The 15,262-nt window shown below is 45.1% G+C and overlaps 2 protein-coding genes across 2 annotated transcripts in view; one reads left to right on the top strand and one right to left on the bottom strand.

Annotated features, from left to right (window-relative positions):
- The window catches only part of LARGE1 (LARGE xylosyl- and glucuronyltransferase 1), a 586,713-nt gene extending 576,208 nt beyond the window's left edge, over positions 1-10,505 (bottom strand). Inside the window, exon 1 of the mRNA XM_051961549.1 lies at positions 10,314-10,505. The gene's annotated coding sequence lies outside the window, so the exon portion shown is untranslated. The remainder of the gene's footprint in view (positions 1-10,313) is intronic.
- LOC127538766 (translation initiation factor IF-2-like) lies at positions 9,899-13,665 on the top strand. Its single transcript, XM_051962506.1, has 3 exons — positions 9,899-9,949; positions 10,264-12,138; positions 12,624-13,665. The coding sequence occupies exons 1-2, from the start codon at positions 9,899-9,901 to the stop codon at positions 11,428-11,430; spliced, it is 1,218 nt and encodes a 405-aa protein (XP_051818466.1). The 3' UTR covers positions 11,431-12,138; positions 12,624-13,665.
- Positions 13,666-15,262: the final 1,597 nt, after the last annotated feature.

Consider the following 15,262-nt stretch of genomic DNA (forward strand, 5'->3'; position numbering starts at 1 on the left):
CTTTATCGTGACCTCATTATTGGATTTCTTCTGTGAGGAGATTCTGGTCGCTTATCAGTAGATCAGGTTCAGAGGTATAAGGGAGCTCAGGCCCATGGGAGTCCATGGGCACTACATGGCCCCAACAAGTCATTTCACATTCAATACCTACTACGGTGTCAGGCATTGTGCTTTACAAATATAATCAATTGGACACAACAATCCAAAGATAGTAAAAACCACAATTACCTCCATTTTACAAATGAGAAAACTGAGGCACTTGCCCAGGGGTCACATGGCTAGTAAAAGTCTGAGGCCATATTTGAACTCAAATCTTCCTGACTTCATGTAATTTTATTCAAGTCACACAGGTAACGACTGGTCGAGCTGGGATATGAACTCAGGTCATCCAACACCAAAGTCAACATCCTTTTCCTTGCTCTCCTATAAAGGTGATTGTTTTTCCAGAAAGCCAGATGCTTTCTGGTGTGTATTCTCACACTGAGATTGAGTTGTACATATAATAATTCCAAACTGCTCCAATTTCCATCTTGGGTTTTGGAGACCACGAAAAGCAATAGCCAACTGTTTGATCCCTGGAACAATTAGCAATTTTATCACAGTATTAAAGAAAAAACATTGAGTATCAGAAGCTGAGGAGTGCTCCAGGCAAGGGATGTTACTGCTGCCCACAACCAACACATGGCCACAGGGATCCCAATAAATTTCAAGTTAACAAGCAATTGCTAGCTGCTTGAAAGTCGATGGCCTTATAAATCTGAATAGTCCTAATGGATTCTGGATTTCCACAGAACTTATCAGACAAACCAAAGATTTCACATTCTCCCTCCTCCACCCCCTTCATCCTGCAACACTTTCAAAGTATATTCTCTTCAACAGTAACCTATTTTTCAATGGTCAGATCTCCTCCCATCCAGTTATGGGGGAAAGTATGGGTTAATAAAATGATACCACAAGCTATACTCGAATCACAGCATCATCAGGGACAAAACTAGAGCCAATGAATCGATAGATACCACATGGAGATTTCATAAATACCCATTTAGAGCCATAAATATTTAAGAACATTTTAAAAAGATATTATGGGAGCTAATACTTGTAACACCCCAATCTATTTTGAACGAAAATTCCTGAAAATGTGAAGTCCTCAGGGAAGAAATCAAAACCATGTGCAAATAGGATGAAATAGACATCATTCCTGATAGACTAGAATTGTCTCAAAGATGCTTTCGGTGAATCTTTTCAGTGGTTTCAGCCTGGATTTGGAAACTCCTTTTCTCTCCCAAAATGCACTCGATACAACTGGTATATTTCTTTATCCTATATATTTTATTTCTGCATGTAAGAGTATTTGAAGAAGGGACCATGGACTTCACACCAAGCTGCAAAAAAGGTCCATGACACATTTACCTTAAAGGTGCAACCCCAGACTCCCTTTTCTGAGAGGTTCTTTTCAGTTCCTAGATAATTATGTAGCACTTTGGATAGAACACAGGGCCTGGAATCAAGACGACCTGAGCTATGATTCAGTCTCAGACACTTGCTAACAAGCCACTTGGCTTGTTCAGTACAAATATCTTTTTGTTTTTTACACATGAGGTCCAGAAGGATTATTAGACTTGTCCAAAGTCACAGGTCTATTAAGTGGCTTAGGTAGGATTGAGAGAAAACTCACTTTCCTCAACTGTAAAATGGGAATAATAGCACCCTACCTCCCAGGCTTGTTGGGAAGAACAAATGAAATATTTTTAATATTATTAGTACAATAAATGGCACATAATAGGTGCTTAATAAATGCTTATTTTCTTTCTTCCTCCCCCTCTGACTTCCTTCTTTTAAACATCCTAGCACACACAGAATACATCTGGTATAATAGAATGAGCTTTGAATTTGAACTCCTGGGTGTGAAAGTGATGGCGTGATCTTGGCAAGTCTTTTGACCTCACTGTACCTCAGTTTTGTCCTCTATAAAATGCAGAGATTGGACTAGCTGACTTCTAAGATCTCGTCTAGTTCTGAATCTTTGTGTCTATGAGTATTACCCAAAATTCAGTAAGGTTAAAATTCACAGACTACTCGGTTCTTTCCTGAGGTTCACTTCTATTATCAGATTCTATTATCATTTGTTTAAAATAAAGGAAAAGGAAAGCCTGGAAAATAATAGGTACTTAATAACTAACTGTTGAATCATTGACTTTAATTAAACTAATCCACTTGGCCTTGCCCCATTCACATTCCGTACAGTTTACTTGCTTGTTGGGAAGAAAGCATTTTGTGACTTTGAAGACTTGCTTTATAAACCAGAAGCCCAGAGCCCCAAGAGGTGTCAGGGACCAGAGAGCACAGCCTGTACCAGCACAGAAATACATGTCGCCATAGCCCACATAAATGCTCAGGATGCACCCACCCAGAGAACTCCAGCAATGGGGACCCCATGATTGCCCAATGGCAATCCGTTCTGCTTATTACTGAAAAGTCATTCCTAAAAGTCAGATTCTGCCTCTTTGCATCCTGTACCAATTCTGCCCCATTCTTTGCCCCAAGACCAAGAAGATGATGGGCTGTAACTATTCTTATTGATCCCTAACCCAAGTGCTTCCTTTCCTTGCTAAATCTGTCTGTGCTTCCTCTTCCCACTACCCATCCTCCCACTGGCCTCTTCTTAAAATTTCCCTTTCACCTGAAAACAGCCACCTACAAAAAGTTTGAGCCAGAACCCAATCAACCAAACCAAAGGGACTCAAACTGGAACCATCCATAACTCCACGGAAAGGCAAATTGTACAGAATGAAATTTGTTCTATAGAGAGCCGTCTGGAAGCTTTTCTACTGTATCATTTCTCAAACAGCATCGTCAGTTCCCCCACTGTTGCATAATCATATAATGAAAGACCCAGATGTAATTCATGTACACAAGAGGGCAGAGTTATGGCTGATAAGGGACCTTTTCTCTATTTGCATTGCAAATATATATAGGTTTTTTTTTCCCCCTTTAAAAAGCACAGAACAGAGTGGAAAAGATTTTGTAGAAGAAGGAAATACAGCTAGCTGCTGGACAACACTGGGCTTTCCTGCATCTTACCAACAACCTTCCACATACACTTCCTATGACATAATTTAGGAACTGGTTCACTAGACTTGGTATAAGGAAGACGTGCAAAATCCCAATTCAAGACATCTACTAGTTATGGGATCCGGAGCATTATACTTCATACATTTCAGATATAAAATACTAATAAAGGCAGACTGACAATTTATAGAGAGCCTTAGTTTTAGCCAGGGAGATCTGAGTTCAAGTATTGCTTTAGCTTATATTTTGCAGAATCAAGAGAGAGAAATTGGAGCTTATTGGGAAGTGAGAAGAGAAGTGTATGATATGATCATATTTCCAGTTTTGGAAATGTAACTTTATGTAGAGTTCTGTAGAAGATAAACTGAAGGAGAGAACCGAGTTAAAGAGCTCCCTCATTTTTTCTCTTTCTCTGTATATATGTGCCTATACATAATACACACACACACACACACACATATATATATATATATAATATATATATATATATATATATATACACACACACACACACTCTCTATATACACCTATAAACATATATGTGAGTATATATATAATATATATAAACATATGTGTGAGTATATATATACACATATAAACAGTTCAAATCCGGATTCAGATGTTTTCTAGCTATGTGACCCTGGGCAAGTCACTTCACCCTATATATATATATATGTAAGTATATATGTTTATATAAACATATGTTTATAGGTGTGTATAGAGTGTGTGTGTGTACATATATATATATATATATATATATATATATACCACATATGTACAAACACATATATTTGCATGTATATACAAAGATGTACAAACATTCACACTGTTGTTCATCCTTCATATTCAAAGAGAACCAGGGATTATCCCAGATAATGTCTTGATTTGTGTGGGAATTGGATTTAAATGAGGCAGAATTTTAAACTCTCTTCCAGAGTTACTAAAATCCAGGAGCAAGACAAAAGCCAAGTGTCTGCTTCCGCTGCCCTCAGGGCTATTGGAATCAATTTTTCTCATCTGAAGATTTCACCCAGGAAAGTCCTCACAAGCCTACAAGGAGTCTAGCCAGGTAGCACAGTAGATAGGGTGCCTCTCCTGGAGTCAGCAAGACTTCTCCCCGAGTTCAAATCCGGATTCAGATGTTTTCTAGCTATGTGACCCTGGGCAAGTCACTTCACCCTGTCTCAGTTTGTCCTGGTTTCTACATTTGTAAAATGAGCCGGAGAAGGAAATGGCAAACCAAGAAAATCCCAAATGGGGTCATGATGAATCAAAAGCAACTGAAATGACTGGGCAACAATGATATAAATACTTGTATGTATATGAATATACTTGTATATATAACATATATACACATGCACATATACACACTATATATACTCATAATTATGAAAATTATAAAATCGTTATAAAATGCATAATTATAAAAATTCACTTATTCAGGAGGTACACTGGAATGAGTAATGGATTTACAATGAAAGAACTTGGGTTCAAATCCTAGATCTGACTCATACTTCTGTGTGACCTTGGACACAACTGCAGCTGAATAGCACAATAGAGAGTACTGGGTCTAATAAGATCTGAGTTCAAATTCAACTTCAGAGGCTTACTGTGTGGAACCCTAAGCAAACCATTTAGCCATTTCCTAAAATGGGAATGATAAGAGCACCTTCCTCGCAGGATTGTTTTGAGGCTCAAACGAGATAAGATTTGCACAGTGCCTGACACATAGTAGATGCTACATAAAAGCTTATTCCCTGCTTTTTCTTATTTCATCTCCATGGCTGTCAGTTTCCTCATCCTTTAAGAAAGTTAGACTTGAACTTTAAGGATCCTCCCAGGATTAAATCATGATTCTATGAATGTCTCTTCATTTCTGCATGCTGAAATCCTGATGTCTCAAGGCTTAGCTCAAGCAACACATTATATTTTATTCCATTCTCACCACTATCTTCTTAAACCTAGATAGTGCAAGTATTTATTATTCCCATTTTGTAGGTGCTTTGTTTAACAAAGCACTTTGCCCAGGACAGGCTTGGGCATGAGTATCTAATCTAAGTACCATGAGCCCCCTTAACAAATGGAGAAATTGAGGCACAGAAAACTGAAGATACTTGCTCAAGGTCACACAGCAGAACAAACTGCAATCTGGGTGTTTCTGATGTACATGTGGCACTCATTCCCATCTGCCACACTTTTTTTATGCATTTCAATAGTCTCATTATCTAGAAAGAAATACAAGCAGATCATGAGAAAGTACCTTATTACTCAAGTGCAACGATTTATTTATACCTATTTCTTATAGAAAGATGATTCTTGAAATTTAATTTTCAGTATATTTCAGTATATTATTTCACGGACATTTTTGGCACCAAGAACTTACTCAGCCAGAATATGACCTAAGTAGAAATTAAATTCAAGGCTCACTTATCATTGATGATAAATGTTACCATGTTACCTATTCCCTATAAATTTCCCAAATACATATCTGCCCATTTGAGCAAGAGACTGGAACAGGGATCTGCTGATCCCAAGAGGATCCGCTGAAGGAGGCAGGGAAATGGGAAGGACACTGATTCAAAACCTGGTTCTCATTCCTGTGTAATCTTCAAAAAGTCACTTCAGCCTCATAAGATCTGGGTTCTCTCATCTGGAAAATGAGAGAGTTGGATTAGAAGACCTTGGAAGTTCTTTTCAACAAAGGCAGCTAGGTGGTACAATGGATGGAGTGTTGGATTTGGTCAGGAAGACCTGGATTCAGATCCTGCCTCAGACATTTCCCAGCCATGTGACTCTGATCAAGTCGATTAATTTCTGCCTGTCTTCTTTTACTCATCTGTAAAATAGAGATAATAATAGTACCACCTTTTCAGGGCTGTTGTGAGAAGCAAATGGGGTAATATTTATAAAGAGCTTTATATAAATATTAGCGATTATTTATCATTGTTTAACCTATGATGCTAAGATATCAATTCCTTCTACCTATGCTTTATTCCCTATTTAAGGAAGGCCTCCCCTCCACTTTTGCATGGGGAAATTCAATCAATTATTTACTAATAGGACCATAGCCACAATCATCACAACCCTACCACCATCTCTATTACTACCACCACCACCATCACTATTATTTCTACTATCATCACTACTATTAGTACTACTACCATTATTACTACTACCACCACTACTACAATAACAAAAAGGCCCCTCGATTGATCATAGGTATAGAATTAGATGAAATCTTAGAGTCCCTGAAGTTCACCCCCTTATTTTACAGATGGAAAAACTGAGTTTGAGATAGGTTAGATGGATTCCCTAAGGCTAGCCAAGCTAATAAATGTGGAACAAGATTTTAACTCAGGTCTTCCATACTCCAAGGCCAATTAATCAAGGCCTGTCAGGCTGGCTCATAGTAGAGTTCTTAAACGGACTGTATTCATGGGCAAACAAAACTATCTGTGCTTTCCCCCACCAATCTTTGGAATCCCACAGGAAAGAAACCCATAAAGAACACATATCTTGTCATCAGCCATTATAATAATAACATTTGCTATTCCGGTAGCCCTGTTATCTGAGGAAAAAATAGCACTTTTAGGACACTAACTCATTAGCATCTCTAGCACCTCTAAGAGACTAGACAGATAAATCTTCATTTCACTAGCAGGACAAATTGTCCCCACAATAAGGGAGTAAGAATTAGAGCTCAGAAATAGGACTGACTCAATTTGTGCTCTGGACAACTGTTCCCATGGGCAGAGCCACGTAACTAGGACAGGACAGCTGGGGCACTGGCCCAGGGTATCAAAATTTAGAGTAAAAGCAATCCATAAACTCTTTTAGAAACCCTAGGAACAACTTTATTTAGCAGTTTGTTAGTAAGAATGCTGAAATACCTATATGCCCACCCTCAACTTAACTGTGTTCTGGAGGCTGGATGTCCCAGAATGTCCCCTATGATTGAGTTTATGCTAAAGAACTGCAAGTTGTGTGAAGAGTGTCCCAGGAACTAAAAATGCTAGCTGTGAAACTGGTCAAGAAAGGTAAAGATGATGATGATGATATGATATTTTATAGTACTTCAAGTTTGCAAAAGGCTTTACAAACATGACCTCATTTTATCCTCACACAATCTTAGGAGATGTATGTTATCATTACCTCCATTATACAAGTAAGGAAACTGAGGCAGATACGGGTTAAGTATCTTACATGATCTCATGAAACCTTTAAGTATCTGATCCAAAAACTGAACTCAAGTCTTCTTGACCCCATCTCCAGGATTCTATCACATGCTTGACCTCGCTGCCTAGGAGTCAATCATAAAAATAAAACATGTGAGAATTTCAAGATTGGCTTTGTCTGGTACTTCTGTTCCTTAGAAGTCTGAGTTTCTTAGAAGATCTATCAGGATCATGATTTCTATCTCTGTCACTTACTAGCTGTGCTATCTCCTATAAATCATTTAAAGTACCTTCTGGAACTTCAGTTCCTAAACTGTAAAATGGGAGAGGTTGGGACTAGGTGGTCTGTGAAGTCCTCTCCAGCTCTACATATGGGATCCAGGTTTCCTAAAGCAACTTCTTTGAGGTTCAGTTGTCTCATCTGTAAAATGAACCCACCAGTCAGTCAACTAACCCTCAAATGAGGAAGTCAATACTGATACTACCTTGTTCAGAGACTGATGCTGAGGAAAGTGCTTTAGAAGGCCGAACATGCTCCATAAAAGTGAGCTATTACTCTTACTATTTAAGGACAGCATTATCTAACACACACACACACAACATACATTCTCATTCTCATATTCTCTCCCTCTCCCTCTTCCTCTCCTCTCTCTCTCTTCTCCTCTCTCTCCTCTCTTCTTTCTCCTCTCCTCTCCTTTCCTCTCCTCTCTCTTCTCTCATAAACAACAACCTAGCCTCTTGAAGCTGCTTTGCACCAAATGCCCCATTGCAGGTCTCCCAGACCAAGGCTGAGTTGTGCTGTTATTTCCTGGGCTACGTTCCCATCACTACCAAATTTCCCTGTGAGCTGAAGCACCAAAGGCAGCCCTGAGAAAATCAAGGACCATAGACTTTTACCAAGCTGATCCAAGTCTCCATAGGTGAAAAACTAGAAAATTAGCCCCCTTATTATACTGATAGTACAGGTGACTCCAAGCTGCAGTGACTAAATAGATGCATTTTCTCCTATAAGAATTTTTGAAGACATAGACGACCAAGCAAAGCCTCTTAGCAACCCTCTCATGTGGCTTAAGTACTTGCAGAAGCTGGTGAGACTAGAATACCATCCAGCTCTCCAGTCCCATTTTTAAGCAGGAAATTAATGTCAGACATAAGTTTATTAGTTACTTGGTAGCTACCTTGCACCCATTCAGACTTCCTCCAGATATCATCAAGAGGATCTGTGTTCAAACCCTTACTGGGCCATTTACAATTTGAGTGATCTCAGACAAATCATCAGATCTCTCTAGGCCTAACTGTTACAACTAGAAGATTGGAATAGCATTAGATGGTCTCGAAGGTCACTCCCAATTCTAAACGTGGGGCCTTATAAATCTACCTACTATAAACCTGCCTACTGGGCAAGGTTTTTGTTGTTATTGTCATTCTGTCCTCCCTCAGGACATCCCCTCATTGGACACAATATCCTCTCCTCTGCTGCCCCATTTCCTTGGTGGTATGAGTGATGGGTCTGGATTCTATCATTTTCAGTTAGTAATTCTGGTTCTGCCAATTATAGTTTCCAAAAAAGAAAAGTTCATTAGAAGAAATAAGACATCTCAACAGCCTCTTAATACTATGAATTGGGATGTAGTTTATAAGCCAATTTATTTGTAGCATCTATTTATTGATATGTGTGTATACACACACACACACACACACACACACACACAGAGATACATATATATAAACACATATTTCCAAAAGGTGAAATCTTATTCTTATCCTAGTCTACTGAAGGACCCCCCCACACTTCTAATGATGGGCAGAAGGAAAGAAAAAAAAAAGGAAAGAAAACAACTAAGCCAGAGGGAGGAAATCTCTATAAAGTAGAGGGACTGTTTTAGCCTATTTCCACAAAGGGTAACTTCGTTCTCTGCTAGGGAAAGGTGAATGCTTCCATTCATCTGTCCTAGAAGCCAGCACTGGAGGGACAATCTCTTGGGTCCCTTATATAAGCCATTGTAAAACTTTGTGTGACATTCACTGAAAATGTAAGCTGCTCCCCGAGGAGATCCTTTTAATGGACTGAGTGACAAAATTCACGGGTTCTGAATTCAGCGGAAACCTGCTCGGCGCGATAGATCATGAGCAGAGGGGATGGGAAAAATAAAATCCATCCCTATTTAAGAGGACCACATCGGGGATGGATTCCATGCACCTGGCTACAATCTGTTCCCTCTAAGAGACCCATTTAAGATCAAATGGTTCTGGGCAGAGTCCACAGCTTTAATCAATCTCAAATAGACCAGGCTTTGTTGAGAGATTACAGGTTCATTCTTCAGAGGAAAATAAAAGCTGGAGCCAGGTAATCACACGATGGACAAAGTAGCTGATATACACAAACTTTGGGGCACCTGAGCCCTTCGGAATCCCTGTGAATGCTTGAGCCTCTTATTTATCGACCAACTCATCAGCAGCAGCTTTGTCTGATAGTAATGAGATGTCTTGTCTAAGTGATATCTATGCTACTCGCAGACTAGCTGCTCCTTGGAAGACCTGGCTGCTAACTTGATTATACCCTGCTTATTCACCCACCCACCCCCATTTGAGTGTTGTCTGTACAACCCGGAGAACAGAAAAGTTCTCTCCCCCCGCCCCCTTTTCCCGGGATCATGCCAGGACAGGCAGATGTGTGCCCTGCACGGTCGGAGGAAGGGACTCTTGTAAAACCAGTCTCTCCAAAGGCATAAATGCCCACCAGCATGCCAGGGGGCATCCCCTGCTGTGCGCCAGGGGTGTGTGTGGGGGAGAGCAGTGCACTGAACTAGAGAACAATCTGGGGGTTCTGAGAAGAGGATGAAAGAGGGAGTAGGAAGGGAGGGAGGAGGAAGAGAGGAGAGAGGAGGGAAAAGAAAGGATTTTCTTTGCAACTACTTCCCTCTGGCTCTCAGAGCTGAGGAGGGGGGCGGTGATTAAGCCCCTCCAGCCCCACGTTCCGGAGTGACAGCCACAGGTTTGGATAACTTGTCCGGAGAAGGTTAAAGAAATCCTGCTCGGTCTGCTCGCCGTGGTGCCCGGCGTTCTTACCTTGACCGCTGGAACCGCCCGGGAGAAGGCGGAGAAGGCAGCTGGGACCGGCGGCGGGCTCTGCCTAGCTAGGTGTCGGTTCGGGTCCGGGGATGCGGGAGCAGCTGTGCCAGGCGGTGCCAGCCGAGGCGGCCGGGAAGCGGCGGCGGCGGCGGCTGCCGCTCGGGGTCCTGCTGCTCTCCGCTGCTGCTGTTGCTGTTGCTGCTACTGCTGCCGGCGGGGCTGCGGTCCCTGCTCCGGCTCCGGCTCCCGCCGCGGCCGGCTGCTGCCCGTGGGACTCCTCCTGGGCACCGGCGGGCACGCTCCTCATGGACCAGGGCCGGGGGCCGCGATGCCCCCCAGCTCCGGGCCGGGAGGGCTGGTGCCCTTTAGGGCCTGCCCGCTGCTCCTGGCCACGCCGCCGCCGCCGCCGGGGGAGGGGAGGCTGGCCGCGCCCGCCCGGGCCCCGCTGGCCCCGGCCGGAGGAGGGCTGAAGAGGGGGGTGGGAAGGAAGCCCAGGCCCGACCCGGACGGCTGGCAGGCTGGCAGGGGGAGCGGGCGGGCTCGGGGCGGCCTCTTCGCCCCCTCCCCCAGGGCCTGCGCCGCTCGCTGCTCCGCGGGAAGGAGGGCGATCCCGAGCTGGAGATGGAGAAGGAGGAGGAGGAGGAAGAGGAGGAGGAGGAAGAAGAGAGAAGGAGGAGAGGGCCTCGCCCGGCCTGGGAAGAGGAGGCAGGGGGCGGGGGTGAAACCCCGAGAAGGTCACCGAAGCGGAGGCGCCGGGAGTGGGGCGAGGAGGGGGGGGACAGCGAGGAGGGGGCCCGGAGAAAGGCAAAGGAGGCGTCCCCGCCCGCCCCCCGCTCGAACGCTAGCTCCTCCTTCTCGGCCGCGGCCGCTCGAGCTTCCCCGGCCTGGGCTGGCTTCCCGGGAACTGTCCGTGCACAGCCGGCGGCGGCTGGGGCTGCACGGGCCGGGCGCCTCTTCAGGTCTGGCCGCGCCGGACTGGGCTGAGCTGGCCTGGGCTGGCCGCTGCTCCCCGCGGGGCTCGGTGCCCCGGCTGTGCGCGCCGAGCGTCCCCGGAGCAGCCTGGCCCCGCCGCCGCCGCCGCGTGCCCCGGGCTCGGGCTCAGCAGCTGCAGTGACTGTGTGTCTGTGTCGTGTCTCTACAGCTGGGGGGACCAGCAAGCCGGGGCCGGCTTCGAAGGAGGAGTGGGGCGGGGCCCCGAGAGGCGGGGCCTACAACCCCCGCCCCCCAGTTCCCCGTGACCCCATGGAGAGGGCCGGCCGGCCAATGGGAGAGGTTGTAGCCGGGCGGCCGCGAGGACGGCCCCCTCCTCTGAGCCCTCCCCCCGGCTCCGCCTCCAACTTCTCCGGCCTCCCTCCCGAGCTAGCGGCCGCAACACCCGGAATGGGGAGCCCGTGGGCAGGATCCGGACTGACGGGTACAAGCTGGGGAGCTAAGGGCCCCCCAGCTCCCTGGCGGCAGCTGCTGGGGCTCTATCTCTGGGCGCCTACATCGCTAAAGCGACTGGAGGGGAAGCCCACCCACCGGCGGGCCAGCCCACGGCGCTTGGCTAGCTTTGCTCGGCTCCCCGAGAGAGGTCCCTTTGGCTGCTTCTAAAAACAGCCCCCGTTGTGCACGCACTAGATCTCAGCCAAAGGGCTGAGGCGCTCGGAGCGAGAGAGGAGGAGGCAAGGAAGTTTTTTCTCCTCTTTCCTCCTCCTCCTCTTCCTCCTCCTAGAATCACAGCTTCTCTCGGATATATGCTCAAGCTGAAAACAGCACTAGGAAGACCCAGTGTGGGCTTTGGACAGCATCCTCCGGAGGGCTACTTCCGAAAAGGGATGAGGTGGGTGGGTGGGTGGGGGCGATTAGAATTTCTCTGGTTCACTCCTTAGTAGAACAATTCCCACGCATCCCTCGCCACACCCTGAGCCCCCCATATCCTCCTCCGTCTTTCCCCCCCTCTTTCTCTACCCATCCCCTTCAGAAGCATCCCATAGCCCCGTCCCCTTTCCTTCTGGACCTCTAGAGGGGCTCAGCTCGCATCCATCGGGAGCTAAATTAGGAACTGTGTCCGGTGAAAGGGGCTAGGCGACAGAAATTGTTCTCATCTCCGAGGTGGGGATGGGCGGAAACTGGGAACGAGCGGAATAAGAAGGGAGAAAGCTGAGGACAGGGAGAGGGAGGCTGGCGTCTGGGGAGCTGCAGATGAAAGGAGGAGGCCCCTCGGGAAACCTTGGGAGGGGCAGGAGGAGGAATAGAGATACTAAGGGGACAGCTCCGAGTTGGGAAGGCGAGGAAGAGACTGACACTCCGGATCCAACTCTCCAGGTTTTTTCCCAGCTCCGCTCCCCAAGCTTCTGAGGTCTCCCACTAAAGGGTCGTCCAGCTCCTGAATCCCAACTACTAGAAGGCTGCCAGGCTGGTCCTCTCCCTCCAGAAAGCCCTGGGACCCTCGGGCATGATGGGAGAGAGGGCTGAGAACGCAGATTCGGGGACCGGGAGGACCAAATGTTATTCGGGAGGGAAGAGGAGCCTGAAAGGAACACCGGGACCCCGATCTCTGGGACCGCACCCTACAGGGCAGCATCCTTGCCTAAAGAGCACAGCCGAGAGTTCTGGAGGCCCGTGAGTCTCTCGCCATTCATCCTGAACCCCCGGCCTTTGCCCGAGTCGCCACACCCTTGGCGGGTCGTTTCTTCCACATCGCCACTCTCAGAACCCTCTTACGCAAGGAACCCTCCAGAGCTAGTTTCCCCAAAGAGGGTTCTCCCAGTGGGAGAGCCAGCTGAGCAAAAGGAACTCCAAGATCTGTACCCAAGCGCGCCATGAAGCTGCGGGACAAGTTCACGGTGACGCCCGGGGCCCGATGCCTTATCTCTCTCCCAGCGATGAAGCTAGATCTTCCCTGGGAGCAGAAGAGGGAGATGCTATCTGGCTTTGATGTCATTACATTGGCAGCACCGCGCATAATAAGATAAAATATTATCTAATGTCCCAGATCCCATTAAAGTGTCAAAGTTTAATGTCAAGGCTTTTAGCTCAAACGTTGTTTCCGCTCTCCTGGTGATGGGTAGGTCTGGTCGGAATGCCTGGAAAACAAAGGGCTCGTATTTATGTTTTATTTTATTTTATTTTATTTTATTTTTGATGAGTGTCCAGTGATCTCCCTTTCTAACTGTCTTCCTTCTCCTCTATTCCACTCAGACAAAGTTAAAACAAGGATGTGGTCTTTATTTTTATCCCGGAGCTTGGCTCCACTTCATTAGTGGTGTAAAATGCATTATTATAATACATTAGCATATTAATAAAGGCGATGTGACCCAGAGAGGGAAGGAGAGATTTGAAATTTACAAGCAAGGAAGGAATAATTGAAAAAGAGGATCCAGCAAAGGGCAAAGGGGAAGGGGTTGTGTTTGAAGGGTGAAATGGGGGGGGGGTCTGATTAGCCCGAGAACTATCCAGAAGCCCAAGAAGTAGAGAGCAATAGTTCTATGTTTGAATGAAAAGGAAATTGGCCTGGGTGTTGAGGGATGGGGGACAAATCCAAGATCTCAGGCTTTCTAGCAATGAGGCCTTGGGTCATTCATTATGCTACTCTGAGCTTCCTTAAGTAAAATGAAGAGGTTGGACTAAAGCAGCTTCTGGTACAGTGAAAGGGAAAATGGCAGAGCTGAGAGTGACTTCATAAGCCATCTAATCTAACCATAACATTTACAGAAGAAGAAACTATTTCCCAGGCACTTTTATGTCTTCTGAGAGAGAGGTAGAAAGAAAGGAGAAGATCTAAGTGACCTTTTAGTCATCATACTAGTTCTAGAGATGGAAATAGCCTCAGATGACATCTGCCCAACTCCTTTCATTTTACATCCCATTTACCCAAGAGCACATCGGGGTTGGCAAAATCACACAAAGTGGGTCAGAATTTGAATCCGGATCTTACAGCAATTGATATGGAGTCAAATACAAGACTTCTTTCTGAGTACTACATGACCTTAAATGAATCACACTGGGATTCTCAGTTTCTTCATCTGTAAAACGTAAGATTAGACAACATGACCCCTGGGGTCACTTCATCTATAAATCCATGATTGCTGAAGTATCTTCCATTTCTAAACCACTAATCTTTGTTAGCCCTGCCAACCCTAACATAAAATTCTGAGATTCTGTATGATTCCAACTCTTCATCTAATTAGCTGAGAGACCTGAGCAAAGTCCCTTCCCATAACTGAACCTCAATTCCTTTATCTCTAAATGAGAGAAACAAATTTAGATGAACTCCAATGATTCTCCTAGTTATAAAATTCCATTATAGAAAACTCTCCATTCTGTTGATTAGCATTCTGTTGATTAGCATTAGAATTCACACTGAATTGAATTAAAATCCATGTGCCCTTTAAGAAAAATATACCACTTCATCAATTAGGTACATTGAAATTTCAAATCTGATATGCAATAATAGATAGGCATTTTCACTGTTTATTTCCTTTGTTTTACCAATTAATTGGCAATAGCCCAAATCCCAAAGTGGATATTGTGCATTCTCCTTTCCCCTCCTCAAGCTATTGGTTTCCCAGAATGCTGCAGGATGGGAATCTTTGTCAAAATGAACCATTTTCCATGGGGAAGTCACCTCCTGGAAAGTGTATGCTCTGTTAAACATCACCCAAATACCAGATCTGAAAGATCTCTTTTGAAAAATCTGTAAATGCTGCTGAATTCCCAAGCCCAAATACCTTCAAGAATCTTGAATAATTCAATAGATTCTTGAGCAATTCCTGAATCCATAAAAGAAAAAAGATAGAAAAGAAGGAGGGAAGGAAGGAAGGAAGAATGAAGGAGGGAAAGAAGGAAGGAAGGAAGGAAGGAAGGAAGGAAGGAAGGAAGGAAGGAAGGAAGGAAGGAAGGAAAGAAGGAAGGAAGGAAGGAAGAAGGAAGGAAGGAAGGAAGGAAGGAAGGAAGGAAGGAAG

The sequence above is a fragment of the Antechinus flavipes genome, chromosome 5 (assembly GCF_016432865.1).
Source record: "Antechinus flavipes isolate AdamAnt ecotype Samford, QLD, Australia chromosome 5, AdamAnt_v2, whole genome shotgun sequence".
In the NCBI taxonomy this organism is placed as follows: Eukaryota; Metazoa; Chordata; class Mammalia; order Dasyuromorphia; family Dasyuridae; genus Antechinus; species Antechinus flavipes.